The following is a 17,159-nucleotide window of genomic DNA, read 5'->3' on the forward strand; positions in this document are numbered from 1 at the left end:
CCAGCCCTGTAGGTGGGGCAAAATGGTCTTGTGTGCCACTACTCAGCATGTGTCCCAGTGGTTGCATGTTTATTATTGTTGTTGTTGTTGTTTCAATTTATTGCACGTCACTCCCTGAAGGCTCGTGACTGGTTACAAACGTCTGGATAAAAAAAAGGTAAAGATATCCCCTGTGTAAGCACCAAGTCATGTCTGACCCTTGGGTGACGCCCTCTAGCATTTTCTTGGCAGATTCAATACGGGGTGGTTTGCCATTTCCTTCCCCAGTCATTACTGTTTACCCCCCAGCAAGCTGGGTACTCATTTTACCGACCTCGGAAGGATGGAAGGCTGAGTCAACCTTGAGCCGGCTGCTGGGATCGAACTCCCAACCTCATGGGCAAAGCTTCAGACAGCATGTTGGCTGCTTTACCACCCTGCGCCACATAAAAACAACTACAAACTGTAGTCAAAGCCCCATGGAGATGGAGATGTGGTGGCAATTCTCATCCCAGTCCTAATAATCCTCCCAATAATACATCCGGAGGGGAAGGGTGACAGAGGGCGCAGGTGGAATTCGCTACCGCCACTCCTACAGGGGGGGCCATGATCTTCCTTGCTGCCTGGCCTCAACCGTAGACCTGGCAGAAGAGCTCTGTTTTACAGGCCCTGCGGAATGCCCAGAGATTACCTCATTATCAGACTACTACAGGACTTGATACGTGTAGTATTATTTGCATTAGCTGTACATATGGAGCTATCCTTTCTTGGGTTGAAAAGTACATTGAGGTGTTATCAATGCAGAGGGGATAGCAGAACTCCTGAGAATGAAAGAGATCTAAGGATCAAAGGAAGTGGCCAAAATGAACCCCTAGGGGAGCCTTTTGTAGAAACAGGAGAGTCAAATACCAAGGACAAATGCCAAAGGAGACAGGAGTGAGAAATTATTCTGATTTTTAAAATGGCATACTTCATGTACATTGAAAGAGCAGCATATTAAATGAATAACAGCAATATTATTAGCTGTGGTCTTTTGTATCCCCAGCTCTCCTTGTTCCAGTTTCCTTTTCTTATCTCTTACTTTATTATGCATTGTTATTATAATACATACTCATTCAGCCACAAAGAAAGGATAATTCCCTGATGCTGAATTCTTCTTGTCACCATCTGAACAACTCTTGGGGACCTTTAGCCTTACATAGACCGGCCTCCCATACATAATCAGATCATTGGGTTTTTCCATTTCAAATAAAGCATGAGTTTTCCTTGTCAAACACAGTTTCCAGTTTGGAATTCTGACTTCCAAGGAAAGTGGAAAACACCATTTTCAGATTCAGATAATGTAAAAATAATTAAGTAGAACATTAGGGGAGGAGAGATTGCATGAGCTGGTAGAACCTCTCCACAGCTGCCCTTCTGTTTAAATGAAGTGATCTTTACAAACAGCTACAAATGGCTCCGACTAGCCCAGTCTTGTCAGATCATGGAAGCTAAGCAGTGTGGCCCTGGTTATACATGGATGAGAGACACCAAGGAAGACCAGGGTCACTACACAGAGGCGGACAATGGTGAACCACCTCTGGTTGTCTCTAGCTTGAAAAACCCTACAATGTCACCTTAAGCCAACTGGGACTTGATGGCCCTTTCCACCAACGTAGTTTTCTAATAGAGCTTATATGATTGCAGGTAAAGGCCAGTCTTTCTCAACGTCAGTGATGGAAGAACCTTTGGGTTGGATCCAGACTAACACTTCTGTGGTGCCAGGTTGTCCCGCTCATGGAGAGTGATTTCTCCCCTTCCCCAGCAGCCCCAAATGTTCCCTGGGATTTTATTCCCCTTTCCTCCAAAAACAGGATTTCAGAGAGGGGGAATTTCCACAGGAGGAAGCAGGAAAATCACATGTTGGCCAATTCTGTGCAGGTGGAAAAGGCTAAGAGGGCAGTAATATGGAAGTGGAGCAAATCCCTGCTTCCACATGGTGCAGCGGCTGGGCAGACCCCCTCCTGGCCACCCCATGGCTCAGGCCTTCAGTTAGCTCGGGCTACGAAAATGTGGGAGCCAACCAGAGCCTGTCCCACATCAGGCCCATGTGGACAGGGAAGAGCCAAGCCTTTGAGGCCCGGCTCCTCCTTGCCCTACGGTGGCCCAGGGGGGGGGGAGAATACCTCGGTTGGCTTTGTGGTGCTTTGCTGCACTGCAGGGTGGGGTGGACCGGGACACCTTCCTGCAAAATTAAAAAAAAAAAAACAGCAACTCACCCCCTCGTGTGGTGGAACTATTCCGCCACTGCTTTGTTTCCCAGGGAGGGACACATTTCTGTGCTGGAGTGGATCTGGCGCTGAAACGTGTCCCCCGCAGCACCCACACCACTGGCGGCCCAGCGCAGCCACCATCATGCGGGATAGGCCCCTGTGAGTGAAAATCCCCTGCTGTAATCTATAGGGTGGATCATTCCCTTTTAACTGGAGCCCAGGGGTGGTCAAACTGTGACTTGTCAAATGCCCTTCAGATCAACATGTGACCTACCACTCGCTGTGATCCCTTCCCACTCTCACCAACCCCCAATGATTAATGAGAGTGAAGGCATCTGAAGAACTGCATACAATGATCTTGCTGTTTTTCTGAGCAATGCGATCATTCGTAAAACTAATATAATAGAGATAATACTAAAAGTGAAAAAACAAAGCAAGAGGATCCGAGTTCTGTAGTAAAGTTTTTATTAGGTCTCCCTTCAGTGTTGCCAGAAAATAAATACGATTCCCTTTGGAAATATACGAAGAAAGATTTATAATTAATGCTGTGCCCTGCGGGATGAAGAATTAACTTGGATTTTCCCCTCCATCTTTTCAGATATACTTTCACTGGAATTTACACATTTGAGTGCCTCATAAAAATGTTTGCAAGAGGTTTTTGTATAGAAAAGTTTACATTCCTTAGAGATCCTTGGAATTGGCTCGATTTCACTGTCATTTTATTCGCGTAAGTATTCTGCAGTATTTTGAAATGGATAAATTATATTCTGCAGTATTTTGAAATGGATAAATTATATTCTGCAGTATTTTGAAATGGATAAATTATATTCTGTAGTATTTTGAAATGGATAAATTATATTCTGCAGTATTTTGAAATGGATAAGTCATATGGCATTAAAAAAAAATGGATAACCCACATGGTATTTTTAAAAACATTGTTTGCGCCTATATGATCCACATCTGTAGACAAAGTTCGTAGTTAAATTGTTAGAAATGTCTGCTAGCGACAGATAATGTCAAGCTATATTTTCCATCAATTGACTATTTTAGACATTCTATATTCTATATGTACAATTCATATAAGTTGTGTTCCTTAAAGCATGGATAAGCAGGCATTTCTCTTGGGATGCATTTTGTTCAGCCTGTTCCATTTTTCTTTTAAAGTACACTTTACGTTATTCTGGTTACAAATCTTGAAAAAGGATGCACCGTTTGTGGTATGTAGCAGTAATGCTGAAGTTCATGGTGTATTTCTAGTGCAGTAACAATCAACATTGCAGGGCCATTGGGCACCCTAACTACAGCCTTTTCCCATAAGGTAGGAGAGCTATAAGGAGGCAAAGCACAATTACATATCTAATCCCCCCCCCCCAAAAAAAATTGATTAAACATTCAGGTAAGTCATGTCAAGATGTGCTAGAATTCTGAATAACTCTGATTTAATTCTGCAGGTATATAACAGAATTTGTAAACCTAGGCAATCTTTCAGCTCTTCGAACTTTCAGAGTATTGAGAGCTTTGAAAACTATTTCTGTAATTCCAGGTAAGAAGCCAGTGGCGTAAGGCGTTAGGTCCCTTGTGCACGCTGTCTCTTGATTCCGTGTGTGGTGTCATTTTGTGTTTGTGTGTGAACTCCCCTGTTACAGATACCTGACAGAGTTTGTGGACCTGGGCAATGTCTCAGCGTTGAGAACATTCAGAGTTCTCCGGGCATTGAAAACAATATCGGTCATTCCAGGTGAGAGCTAGGTTAAACACGGAGGCTGACCTTTGATACCCACCAGAGCTACGGCCAAACTTTGTCGGTAGCCACTTGCTTGCTTATTTAAGGAATCGGCATTTTTAGTTGACGGCAAAACGATTCCTTGATTTTCCTCTTGCATTATTGTTTTTTTGAAAAGGGAAATCAGCCTTTGTCTTTAACGTCTCCTGCATGAGGCCGTTTGCGTGTTTGTCGTTTGTGTTGCGTAACGTTAAATTTTCCCTCCCACATCGATATGACATTTGAGCTGTGGTTTTCATCATGAGAGAAGTAGATTGGAATGGTGGGAGTGGAAATTCCAGTGTTTTGAAAGCTGAATCGCTAGTCGTGGAAATTAATAGATGCCTTGCATGAAGAACTCTCCTCCTCAAACCTCGTTCTGGTTTGAAAGGACACGTGGCTTTAAATCATAAGTGAAAAATTGTACAATAGGTACAATTTTTTTTCTTTACGTGCTATCTTTGCAGTTCATGGATAACCAAGTACATGCTCTTTCCTCTCTTTGCAGCTTCTGTCTGTGAGAGGCTTGTCCACTTATCATGAGTTAAAGCTTACGACGAAGACTGCATAGTTTTAGAGAAAATTGAACTGCCTGCATGAAATCTTTAGCTTTGCCACCATCTTAAAATCACTTAACACTTAAAGTTGGAAGTCAGACGGTGGTTAAAACATACCTGTCTCACTCTGTCCCATTTTAGGCCTGAAGACTATCGTGGGAGCCCTGATTCAGTCCGTGAAGAAGCTCTCGGACGTCATGATCCTGACCGTGTTTTGTCTAAGCGTATTTGCACTCGTCGGGCTGCAGCTTTTCATGGGCAACTTGAGGCATAAATGTGTAGTGTGGCCTCCAAAAAATTCTTCTCTAACCAATGACTCATATGCCGACTGGCACGAGTATGTTTGGACTGTGTACATTAAAAATGAAAGTGAGTCGTCACCAAAGGGTCACTGTAGTCGTATGATACCTACATACAAATCTAGTGCATGCCATGAATTCGCCGTGTAGTTTGGGTTAAGTCAGTATGGACATTATTCTATTATGGTCAGTTTAACCACTTAAGGCAGGGGTAGTCCACCTGTGGTCCTCCAGATGTTCATGGACTACTATTCCCATGAGCCCCTGCCAGCAAACGCTGGCAGGGGCTCATGGGAATTGTAGTCCATGAACATCTGGAGGACCACAGGTGGACTACCCCTGACTTAAAGTATACTTAATGTGTTTATGGCATGACAGTGCTGGGACTTAGTGCTTCCTTTCTCAACCAGGGTTTGGAGAAACCCTCGGGTTTCTTGATGACCTTGGAAAGGTTTCCAGAATGGGTGGGTGTCAATTAATTTTTCATATATTTTAAAAATTTGTTAAACTTTTATGGGATAATGTGACCATATATGGTCATGTCGACCCCCCCCACAATGGCCAATGATAGGTTTGGATGGGGTGGGAAGGGGAGGGGCCCCAGGTGGGCATGTCCACAGCTATGCTTCCCAACCATATTCTGCATGATGGCGCAACTTCTGGGGTTAACTCGGAGCCTAAAGAAAGTTTCAGAGGTTTCTCAATGGTAAGAAAACTGAGAAAGGCTGACTTATTGCCAGGACTGTATGTGGAAGGTGCCACATTTCATCCGAAGGGCCATTAAAGATTATTATTGATTTACTTATAATCTTATTTATATGCCACCCATCCCCAGAGGCGCAGGACAGTTTACAACATCTACAATAAAAACATAGGTGCATTTTAAAATTTAACAATAGAAGTTTTAGAATTTAGAAACATTTAAAATCTTAGCATGGGGGGTGGGAAGAAAGTGCTACAGTTCTTCATTTTATGGCGTAGAGATGATAGCCTTTCCCTATCTGTATATGTTCAGTGTTCATAGGGAGGAAGCTATTGGTGGTATTTTGTAGGCCTCAACCATAGTCACAGTGCAATAGCTCTGTCTTGCAGGCCCTGTGGAACTGTTTTGAATCCCACAGAACCCTGATCTCACCTGGAAGAGCAGTCCACCAGGCTTGTTCCAGGGCTCAGAAGGGAAGTGAGCAGGAAAATTAGAGCCATCGCTACATCTGGGTCTGCACCCAGTAGATAGCAGCCCCTGGACACTCTGGGACTTCCAATTGAACTAAATAAGGGAGGTCGGGTGAGCCAGCAGTTGTGCAGGACTGCAATGCTGGAAACCCAAAGAGGAACACATGTCAAGCTTGGAGGCCTGAAAAGACGCAGAATTGAAAAAGAGTTGAAGAAGAGTTGGTTCTTATATGCTACTTTTCTCTACCCGAAGGAGGCTCAAAGCGGCTTACCGTCGCCTTCCCTTTCCTCTCCCCACAACAGACACCCTGTGAGGTGGGTGAGGCTGAGAGAGCCCTGATATCACTGCCCAGTCAGAACAGTTTTATCAGTGCCGTGGCGAGCCCAAGGTCACCCAGTTGGCTGCATGTGGAGGAGTGGGAAATCAAACCCAGCATGCCAGATTAGAAGTCCGCACTTCTAACCACTTCACCAAACTGGCTCTCACATTAGCCAGAACATTGGACCATTCCTGGCTTAAATGAAGAAAAAAATACTGTCCTTTTCCAAACAAACAATAGCAGTAAACACACCATTAATAACTTATGTGTTACATTTGCACAGACTTTATTAATCTCAGAGGATGTGAAGAGTGATTTTCATTAAAATATAGTCAACCTGACTATATCAGCTTACAGGGCCAATTCCTTTAAGAAAAGGTGTCAAACAGGGATGTCTCCTGGCCCCCTTTTTGTTTAAGTTTTACATCAATAATGTTGTTCACAACTTTGCTCCTTCATCATTAGTCAGTCATATAATACCAGTGCTGCTTTATGCAGATGACCTGGTCATCCCGTCCCTTACCAGAGTTGGATTGCAGAGAATGTTATCTAGATGGGTTGCTTAGCACAATGAAGAGGACCTGGTAATTAATGACAACAAAACAAAAATGGTCTCCTGTGGCCAACATAGACCCAAATTTCACTGGTTCAGTAACTCCAGTGAAATCCAACATGCTCTTAATTTAAATACCTTGGCATTATATTTCAGCCTTCATTGTCATGGCAGGCACATTTACATGCTCACACCATTCAGTGGGTGTCATTATAAAATTCTTTTAAAGCAATGGAAGTCAGTTGGCTGCTCCAGAACTCTAGGTCTTCCAGGGCAAAATTATGCCCCAGTTTCTCAACGTTGCAGAGATTTTTGACTAGCAGGGAAAGGGTTTGGATGAACCTGAAGTTGTCCAAAAGACCTTTATTCAGAAAATGTTGGGACTTCCTCAAGGCATTTCAGCTGCCTTTCTTAGAACTGAGGTTGATCTTTCTTCTGTAGCCTCCAGAGCCCATTTGAAGTTCCTGAAATGTTATTTGAGGCTTGTTAATAAACCTGATATCCAGTTAGACAAATTTTGCTTTCAGTTTTATTTAGATAGGGAATTACTTGTCTACTATGTTTCCCCCCTATCTTGCGTTTATATGGATTACCTTCTCTTGCTTTGATTAAAACCTGGGACTTTTTGTAAAATCCAACACTGAAGCTGTGGACAAGATATCCTATGAGATAGGGACCTGGTCCCAAACCCTAAATGCTCCAGGTGCTGTCTGAGGCTTAAAAATGCCAGATATTTCTCAGGCTATTAAAATGACCTGACCAATGCCAATCTAAGAAGAGTCTTACTAGTGTAAGGTTCCAGACATTTCCTTCAACATACCAAGTGGAAGATCTCATTAATTGCCTCTTGCATTGTCCCTTATATTTTTATAATACTTTATTTATCACTTTGTGATTTATATACTGCCACTCTCAGTTACCCATCCCAGACCAAGTAGATAATATAAAACCCTGGGGTTTCTTGATGGCCCCAAGAGGGTGTCCTAAATGGGTGGGAATTCATTAAATCTTTACATATATTTTAAATTTGTTAAAGATCTATCGTGATATGACCATATATAGTCATGTTGATCCCCTCTCCTCCCAAAATGGCCATTGATGGGCCTGGAGAGAGTGGGAAAGGGAGGGGCCTTGGGTCGGCATGAACACAGCTATCCTTCCCAACCATATTCAGCATGATCCACCACTTCTTGGGTTTCTCAAAGCCTGAGGAATATTTAAGGGGTTTTGTAATGGTAAAAATGATGAGAAACACTGTATTAGTTCATGTGGTTTCTGACGTGTGATAGCAGTCTAGTCCTAAATTGGTGGTTGCGTTTTCATATATTAGAAACATATATTAGAAACATTACCAAAGTATGAAGTTCCCAATATTGACTTCATAATATGTTCTTAGTATGCTCTCCCAGAGAGGTTCACCTAGTTCCTGACCATTTAAAGTTAAGGTGCTAAGTGAAAGCGTTTCATTTATTCACCCATGTATTCTAGAAATAGTGAAGTGATACTGGGCCTTATTTACAGTGACTTTTTCCTTGCTGATAATGTTTAATCATGTATATTTTTGCCCTTTTATTCTGAACTTTTATTAGTAATTATTTTGCAGGTTTTGATGTATTTTATGCTGTAAAGTTGTTTTCACTCTGTTTTATAGACCAGGAGTAGTCAACCTGTGGTCCTCCAGATGTTCATGGACTACAATTCCCATGAGCCCCTGCCAGCGTTTGCTGGGAGTTGTAGTCCATGAACATCTGGAGGACCACAGGTTGACTACCCCAGTTATAGACAATGCAACCCATAAGTCACTGAAATAACACACAGGTTGCACTTTAGACACAGATAAGAGGTCACAACATGGCCTAGGTTTGCCACTGCCAGTGGGCCAATTGGCTGTAGCCAATTGCGGTCTTGGAGATGCACACACACGTTATTCTGACACTATATTTTAATGGGCACCTAAATAATCAATGTATGAATGGACCCTTCTTGTATGATGCAAAACACAAAATTCTTAGCCATAATCTAGGGCAGACTTTTGACTATTATTTAGAAGATACCTGTTACAACTAGAGGAGTTTTTAATAAAGCGGTCATGCCTGAACAATAACATAATCAGAAAACTTCTTGTTTTGCTTAACAGGCCTGTATTATGTTTTGCCGGGTGCAAAGGATCCTTTACTTTGTGGTAATGGTACAGATGCTGGGTAAGCAACTTTCAAAATGTTCAGAATAAACAAAGGAAACAAAAACAAAACCTACAGGTTCTCATAAACCATCAAACACGTTCATGGCAAACCCTGTTGTGCAGATTTTACTGTCCGCATGGGGCCAGTCCTTCACAATTTTTTAAAATTATATTTTGGATTTATAACCCCTTAGAACCAGCTCACAGCAGGTAACAAGAATAATCCAACAATAAAAATCGATTTAAACTCATTAAAACCTCAATCAACAATATTACAACCCCAAGCAGATGGCAAAACTTCATGTGGGAAAAGACCTTACAAGGACGGCATGGGGAGAGACCAACCTGTCAAGATGTCCTACGCCAATATTAAGGCGGACCCATTTTACCTGCTCTAGCATTGGCCCTGACCATATAACTGGCGGAAGAGCTCCATTTTGCAAGGCCCTACGGAAAGCAGAAAGCTCTCCGAGGGACCGCAGCTCCTTCAGGAGCTCATTCCACCAGGTTGGGGCCAGGACTGGTTGAGGCCAGGCGAGCATCCTTGGGGCCAGGAATAACCAGATGATTGGTGATGGCCGAGCGCAGAGCTCTGCAAGGGACACAGGGCAAGAGACGGTCCCTCAGATATGTGGGCTACAAACCGCAAAGGGCTTTAAAGGTCAACATCAAGACCTTGAACCTGATCCAGGCCGCAACTGGCAGCCAATGCAGCTGCCTCAGCACAGGCTGGATATGGGCCCTCCAAGATGTTCCAGTGAGGACCCCAGCAGCTGCAATTAGATACATCAGTGCTTTGTTTTGTTGTAATTCTAATTAGCATTAATGTTTCACTGTTTTATTTTACAGCCAATGTCCTGAAGGGTACATGTGTATAGAAACTGGTCAAAATCCAAATTATGGCTATACAAGCTTTGATTCTTTCCCCTGGGCCTTTTTGACACTTTTTCGACTGATGACTCAAGATGCCTGGGAAAATCTTTATCAGCTGGTGAGCAAGGATCAAACTCAAATTCTGCTGAATGTTATAACTGTGCAAGTTGTCTAAAATTACTCATATTACAAATCAGGTCTGTGGAGAAGACCCATATAAATGCCACAAGTCAATAAATATTTTGGAAGATTTAGGTTGAATCCTACAAACTGTGAGGGCAAAGTGGTCATGAAAGCAGATCTTTCTACTCCCCACAGATATACTCTGAAATCTCTAAAAAATATTGCATGGTGCAGGGACCTAAGTGCCAAAAAGACAAAAAAAAAAAAAGCTACCAGCTATTAAAGTTCTGCAATGCGGATAGGGAATCAGGTGAAATTGGTCTCCCTAATTTTTTTTGTCAGTGGAGACCTGCTGGCAGAAGAAGAAACCTGTATGCTCCCTATTTAACATGGTGTTTTGTGCATAAATATCCCTCAAGAGCTTCTTGTGGCGCAGAGTGGTAAGGCAGCCGTCTGACAGCTTTGCCCATGAGGCTGGGAGTTCAATCCCAGCAGCCGGCTCAAGGTTGACTCAGCCTTCCATCCTTCCGAGGTCGGTAAAATGAGTACCCAGCTTGCTGGGGGGTAAATGGTAATGACTGGGGAAGGCACTGGCAAACCACCCCGTATTGAGTCTGCCAAGAAAACGCTAGAGGGCGTCACCCCAAGGGTCAGACATGACTCGGTGCTTGCACAGGGGATACCTTTACCTTTACCTTATCCCTCAACCAGCAGTATTTACAGAGGGCTACTGTGAGACTAGGAAGGTGGTGGTGGTGGTGGGGGGGGGATTTGCCTCTGCAAGCACCTTGTTCTTGTCGATTGTAGGATCCAAGCCGCAGATTTTACCTAACAAAAGTAGAGATGTAAAATTTCACTTGATTTTGAGGCCAACGGGGGAACTATTATTTTCAGGGGCAAAAAAACAAATTTGGGGATAGATCAAGATGAGTCACCATGTTAGTCTGTCTGTAATAGTAGAAAAGTGCAGGAGGCCAGTAGCACCTTAAAGCCTAACAAAATTTGTGCCAGGGTGTGGGGGCTTTCATGAGTCACTGCTCACTTCTTCAGCTATCTGGATTTTTGCAGATTTGGGTAGAAATTGAAATATACGCAATGTTTACTTCTCTACTTTCCTATCTTGTTTATATTTATTTTGCTGATTCCCCCATGTAAAATGTATAATTTGTAACTTAGCATGTGGCATTGCACTGTGTAGCATGCATATGGGATTTAAAATGAGAGGTGCCTTAGTTTTCTTCAAGCTGTTTGTTTTAGTTTTCTCTGAGCTAAATTGCAAGCATACTCAGGACATGGGCAAGAACTGCAGACTGCTGCACCTTCTGCTTTATAATTTTCAACCTTTTACCTCTTATGTCCCACCAATCACTCCATTGAAGAACATGGGTCCCGCTCAGTGCACCAGATTTCAGGGGAGGACATTTATATGTTCTCCTGTGATCCAGGGTGAGGCAGTCTCAAACTTCTGGGACAAGCTCCTCCCTACAGGCAGGCATGTTCACCAATCCTTGTGTGATTCCTGGAGGCGAGGGGCTTCTCTCTCAGACCCCAGTCTTCAGCCTTGCCTCAGGGTTGATGGACAGCCACAATTCCTGCTCTCTTTTTCAGTTTTCTTCAGCATATCTTTGTCTTCTCCCCTGTTGCTGTAGTGACAGAGTGGCAGCTTGTAATCTGGTGAGCCTGGTTTGATTCCATGGTCCTCCACATGCAGCCAGCTGGGTGACCTTGGGCTAGTCACCACCCTCCCGTCAGAGGTTTCTCAGACCCACCTACCTCACAGAGAGGAGAGGAAGGGAAGGCGATTGTAAGCCGCTTTGAGACTCCATTGGGCAGTGAAAAGTGGGGTATAAAACCAACTCTTCTTCATCTACAGGGAGATGGATCAGGGAGTGGAAGGGACATTGCCCTCCCTCCCACTGCAAGTTGTATTGATAGCAGAAGGAATGGGGAGCCATTTGCAGCCGAGGGGACTCTCCCCCCCCCCATGCCTTCCTCACCATTAGTCAGAGCTCCTTTCTTGGGCTTTTTGTATAACTTGTTTGGGAGAAGGAGTTATACTGCTTTGTAACCAGACTGGGATCTGAAAGAAAGGCCCCTCCCCCTCCAATGATTGGCAACCCTGCCTGCCTACCAGGAAGAGCTTGTCCCAGAGGTTGAGACTGCCCCACCCCCTGGACCAGCAAAAAGGAAGATTCACAGTAAGTGAGACAAATCTTCTGTTTCTAGGCATCCTGTCATTCATTCATTTATTCACGGTCATAGACCAATAAAAGAGCCTCTTGTGGCGCAGAGTGGTAAGGCAGCTGCCTGAAAGCTTTGCCCATGAGGTTGGGAGTTCGATCCCAGCAGCCGGCTCAAGGTTGACTCAGCCTTCCATCCTTCCGAGGTCGGTAAAATGAGTACCCAGCTTGCTGGGGGGTGAACAGTCATGACTGGGGAAGGCACTGGCAAACCACCCCGTATTGAGTCTGCCATGAAAACGCTAGAGGGCGTCACCCCAAGGGTCAGACATGACTCGGTGCTTGCACAGGGGTTACCTTTACCTTTACCTTTAGACCAATAATCATAGTAGAGACCTAATACAGATAACAAAGAGATATAGTGGCCGCGACTTGGCACAGCCGTCGTTGACGTTGCGGGAGTGCCCAGCGATGACATGGCTCCTGGCGACATCATCTGGCCGCTGCAGAGGGCCGGGGCGCCCGGACTTTAAATAGGTCGGGCACACGCACACCCGCTCTCCTCACATCGGCCTACATGGTTGGGAGGCCAGGGGCTCGGGGGCCAAGCAGCAGGGGGAGACCAATGGAGGCAGACGCCCTTTGGGTCCCTTGTAGCCGCGTCCCTGGAGATTCCGTGGCGGAAGGCGTCCCATCCTCCCGGCTGGGAGCGAGGTGTGGAGACGGAGCGCCACAGTTCATCTCGTGCACCTGGATGGCTGATGGGGTCAGGCTCCCTCACCAACATAGGGCCAACCTTCCGTTGGGGTTGTTTGTTTGTTAATAAACGGCTGGGGCCAATTTATTTGCCAAAGAAACGAGTTGGGTTGTCACTGGGATGGTCGCCACCTGCAAGTCAAAAAATTTACAAATGGGAGCAATCTAATCATCATCATCATCATTATTATTGTTGTTGTTGTTATTTAATTTTTAGACCGCCCTTCTCCCAATAGATCTCAGAGCGGTTTACAACATAAATAGTTAAAACACAATAAAATCCCCATAAAAACCCCAATTATCATGAGGTCATCATGAGATATAATATTTATATAGTATTAATAAGAATGGCTAAAAGGAGTTAGGAGAAGGACTCCCTGGAGAAGAGCCTAATGCTGGGAGTGATTGAGGGCAAAAGAAGAAGGGGACGACAGAGAATGAGGTGGCTGGATGGAAAACTGAAGCAGTAGGTACATACTTAAATGGACTTCAAGGAATGGTAGAGGACAGGAAGGCCTGGAGGATCATTGTCCATGAGGTCGCGATGGTTCGGACACGACTTCGCAACTAACAACAACAAAAGGAGTTTTAAGACTTTATAAAATAACATCTTTCAGTCTTACTTTGAGGCTGAAAACGAAACAAATGCTAAAAGGATCCATTTTAAGTTGTGACAGATATTTCTTGTGTCAGTGCTTACTGATTAATAACCCATGTATTTCCTCATTGTAGTTGCTAGCCAGGCAAATCTAGCAATATTTAATTTAAGATCTTTATTCATGTCTGATAGTAAAATTTGAAGGCATTGTATTCCGAAGGTACGAGGACACTCAGAAAGCGTGGTTACTAATACTCCTGTTCGAATTTGGCTATATAATTTACACTCCAACAAGACACGCTCCATAACATCTTATTTGACCCTCTACATATACATACATGGTCTGCAATTGGTATCCACTAAAGTTCCCTCTCAAATAAGCCAAGGGCAGGGTTTGTAATATTGGGCTATTTTGGCCTTTTTTGTCAATTTTTTTCTGGCCTTGAGATATGACAAGGCAAGAGAACTTCTTAAGAAAAGGGTGACAGAGGTTGAGAGGAAGGCATTCTATCATATGCCGAAGGGTCTAGTTAGGATTCCAAAATGTCACAGGTAGGTAATTCATGACAGGTAGGGTTGGCAGGAGACAGCATGTCACTGTTGCAGGTTGATGTAAGAGAGGGAGGGAGAAAGCGTTCTTAGTCGCTGTTATGAAAACCCGGTGTACAGCATAGATGACTTCTATGTACCACTGGTGGTACATGTTCTGGTGGCTCTATCTAAATTCTTGCTATCTGAGAGATGGGGGGGGAAGTTAAATATAGAAAACCAATTCTGTAAAAAACAAAAGTATTCTTTAGACAGTCCTAGAGGAGATCAGCCCTGACTGCTTCTTAGAAGGCCAGATCCTGAAGATGAAATTCAAATACCTTGGCCACCTCATGAGAAGGAAGGACTCCCTGGAGAAGAGCCTAATGCTGGGAGCGATTGAGGGCAAAAGAAGAAGGGGGCGACTAAGGTGGCTGGATGGAGTCACTGAAGCAGTCGGTGTGAGCTTAAATGGACTCCGGGGAATGGTAGAGGACAGGAAGGCCTGGAGGATCATTGTCCATGGGGTCGTGATAGGTCGGACATGACTTCGCACCTAACAACAACAACAACAATGCTGTAGATTGTCATTTTTTCATAGAATACACATGGAGTTAAACCTTGTCATAAAAAGCATTTCACTCATCTCAAAAGAGAAAAAATGTTTCATAGAATTTTTTTTTAGTTCTCCCCATAATTTCTGATGTTTTCTGTCAGAAGAATGAGAGGCGGGGGGAAGAATCCTCAGGAAAAAAATTGTTGTGTTTTTTCACCTAGGTCCCGCTATGGTGCTTTCACATCTCTTTTTTATAAATTCTTTAGATTTAGAAGAGATTTTTAAAAAAGAAGCAAGAACAGGTACATGCTTGATGTCCCATATAAAGTCTAACTAAAATTAAATGTGAATAATAGTAGTTCTTGGCTTCATATTAAACATTGTTACAAACTAGGTGGGCTTGGATCATTTACTTATTTATGGCTTTATTTCAATTTCACATCAACGATATTACTTATGACATTTTCTTGATATTCACTGGCACAGGACTGGAAAAACAGCATGTAAATTTTACCTTTCCCTTATGTTTAAAGTATTAATGAAATACTCAATATTTAAGGGAGTCTGTAATCCTTTTGCCATCTTACAAGTTTCATTGAGTCTAAAATTGTGGACGAAGAACACATTGCAAATAGTTGCTTGCCTCACATTCTAGAATTTTATTGACCTGATTTCGTAAAACAATTGCGTATTGTTTCCCTAGACCCTGCGTGCTGCTGGCAAAGCATACATGGTCTTTTTTGTCCTGGTGATCTTCCTGGGCTCTTTCTATCTGATCAACCTCATCCTCGCTGTTGTCGCCATGGCCTACGAGGAACAGAATCAAGCCACCATAGAAGAAGCAGAGCGGAAAGAGGCTGAATATCAGCAGATGCTCGAGGAGCTGAAAAGACATCAAGAGGAAGCTCAGGTACTGGGAAACCTGCCCAGCATTTTTTAAAAATGTAACAGTTGGTTATATGAACAGGGAGTCCAGTCCAGGCTGCTATGGCCCACCCCTCCACTAGCTGGATTTCCCAGCACATCTTCTTACTGGGGTTGCCAGAGGCCTCAGGACTGAGTCAGAGACTGGATTGCTATCACTGACCGTTTACGCACTGGGAACTTCACTGGCCCAGCTCTCATGCAGGAGCACAAATCGGGGGCGGATGAAGCGCACCGGGCCAAATACTCCCCCGTGTGGGTGCAGGAAGAGGTGGGGCAACCGGCCACAACTAAAACTCCAGCTTGCAGCCCGGCATGAAACCACCAGTGCATAAACGGTTACTGTGTTTCTTCTGTTAGTTGTCCTCTCCAACACAGCCTATTGAAAGCAGCAGTGGACTCTTAGTGGCATTTGCCCTGTCCCCTTCAGTGGTACTGCAGTGAGTTGTATGTGTCTCCTGGCCATTTCTAGCCTCTTGTAATGAGAAGGCTCCTCATGAGAGACTCAATAGTTCCACCTCGCCCTTGAAGCTGTTCTGAGAAGCTGCTGATCAGTTGTGATATCAGTGGAGTACTTTAAGGATCGCAGTCCCATAGCACCTCTCCTCCTTCCTGTAGCAGCTTTCAGTAATTGTGGAGATCCACCCCCCCTCCGGACGTGGACACCAGAGATTCCTAGAAGAAGTCAATGTACCAGCGTTGACTTGGGCTTCTTTATCTGTACCGGTTACCCTATTCATTCCAAGGGTGGTGATAAACAAAGAAATACATGCGCAGATTGGCCCCTCCATTACAGATAGTGGGGGAACCGCTTGTGCAGAAAGTCCCTATGCATATGTGGTCATGAATGTGTAGGAAATTATTATCACACATATAGAGGTGAGGCTTTAGAAAGCAGAGAGTAGCTTGTGGAATATGCAAACACAGTACTTAAACAGCACTTGTAACAAAGGGAGTTGAACATGGAACTGGTCTAAGAGGCAATGAGGGGTTAAGACAGTGATTTTCCTTTTGATTGGGGCTGTGTGATCCTGAAATGGTTTGAATTTTGTTTGCTTCAACTGCTTTGTCCTAGTTGGAGGGGCTCTTGCTGACTGAGATTGTTTTGAGAAAAGACAGAGTTTGAGTGTAAGGATGTGCTTCTAGCCTGCTGGAAAATAATAATAACCAGGGGTCTCAGTGAATGGATGAGAAAGTGTCAGGTAGAAGGTTGGGCACTGGGTAACTTTCTGGGACAAGCTGAACTTGTACAAAAGAAATGGACTTCAACCAAAAGAGAACCAAGCTGCTAGTGATTAATATCAAAATGGTGGCAAAACAGCTTTTAAATTAATCCAGGGGGAAAGCCACCTGGCGCTGAGGAGCCTCTGGTTTGGGACAAGTGAGTCCAGAGGGATTATTGCATAAACACGCAGTGTAATATTGTAGGATCATAATAGAACTTGGGAGTGAAATCATGATGGTGACTAAGGATAATGTGACCAGGAACTGAGGGAGGCAAGGACCACTGGAGAAGGAAACACATTATAGGTGTCTACATGCCA

At 43.9% G+C, this 17,159-nt stretch overlaps 1 protein-coding gene across 4 annotated transcripts in view; it reads left to right on the forward strand.

The window, feature by feature from the left end:
- LOC143829273 (sodium channel protein type 2 subunit alpha-like) overlaps positions 1 to 17,159 on the forward strand; it is a 131,575-nt gene that overhangs the window by 60,795 nt on the left and 53,621 nt on the right. For 2 of the 4 annotated variants that reach the window (XM_077319830.1, XM_077319831.1), the window contains exons 5-10: positions 2,830 to 2,958; positions 3,683 to 3,774; positions 4,692 to 4,919; positions 9,033 to 9,096; positions 9,927 to 10,068; positions 15,395 to 15,601. In XM_077319830.1, coding sequence (XP_077175945.1) covers positions 2,830 to 2,958; positions 3,683 to 3,774; positions 4,692 to 4,919; positions 9,033 to 9,096; positions 9,927 to 10,068; positions 15,395 to 15,601 — 862 coding nt within the window. Of the gene's footprint in view, positions 1 to 2,829; positions 2,959 to 3,682; positions 3,775 to 3,877; positions 3,970 to 4,691; positions 4,920 to 9,032; positions 9,097 to 9,926; positions 10,069 to 15,394; positions 15,602 to 17,159 lie in introns of all 4 variants that reach the window. The other 2 variants (XM_077319829.1, XM_077319832.1) reach the window with 1 other exon arrangement.

This window comes from Paroedura picta, chromosome 2, assembly GCF_049243985.1.
Source record: "Paroedura picta isolate Pp20150507F chromosome 2, Ppicta_v3.0, whole genome shotgun sequence".
Lineage (NCBI taxonomy): Eukaryota > Metazoa > Chordata > Lepidosauria > Squamata > Gekkonidae > Paroedura > Paroedura picta.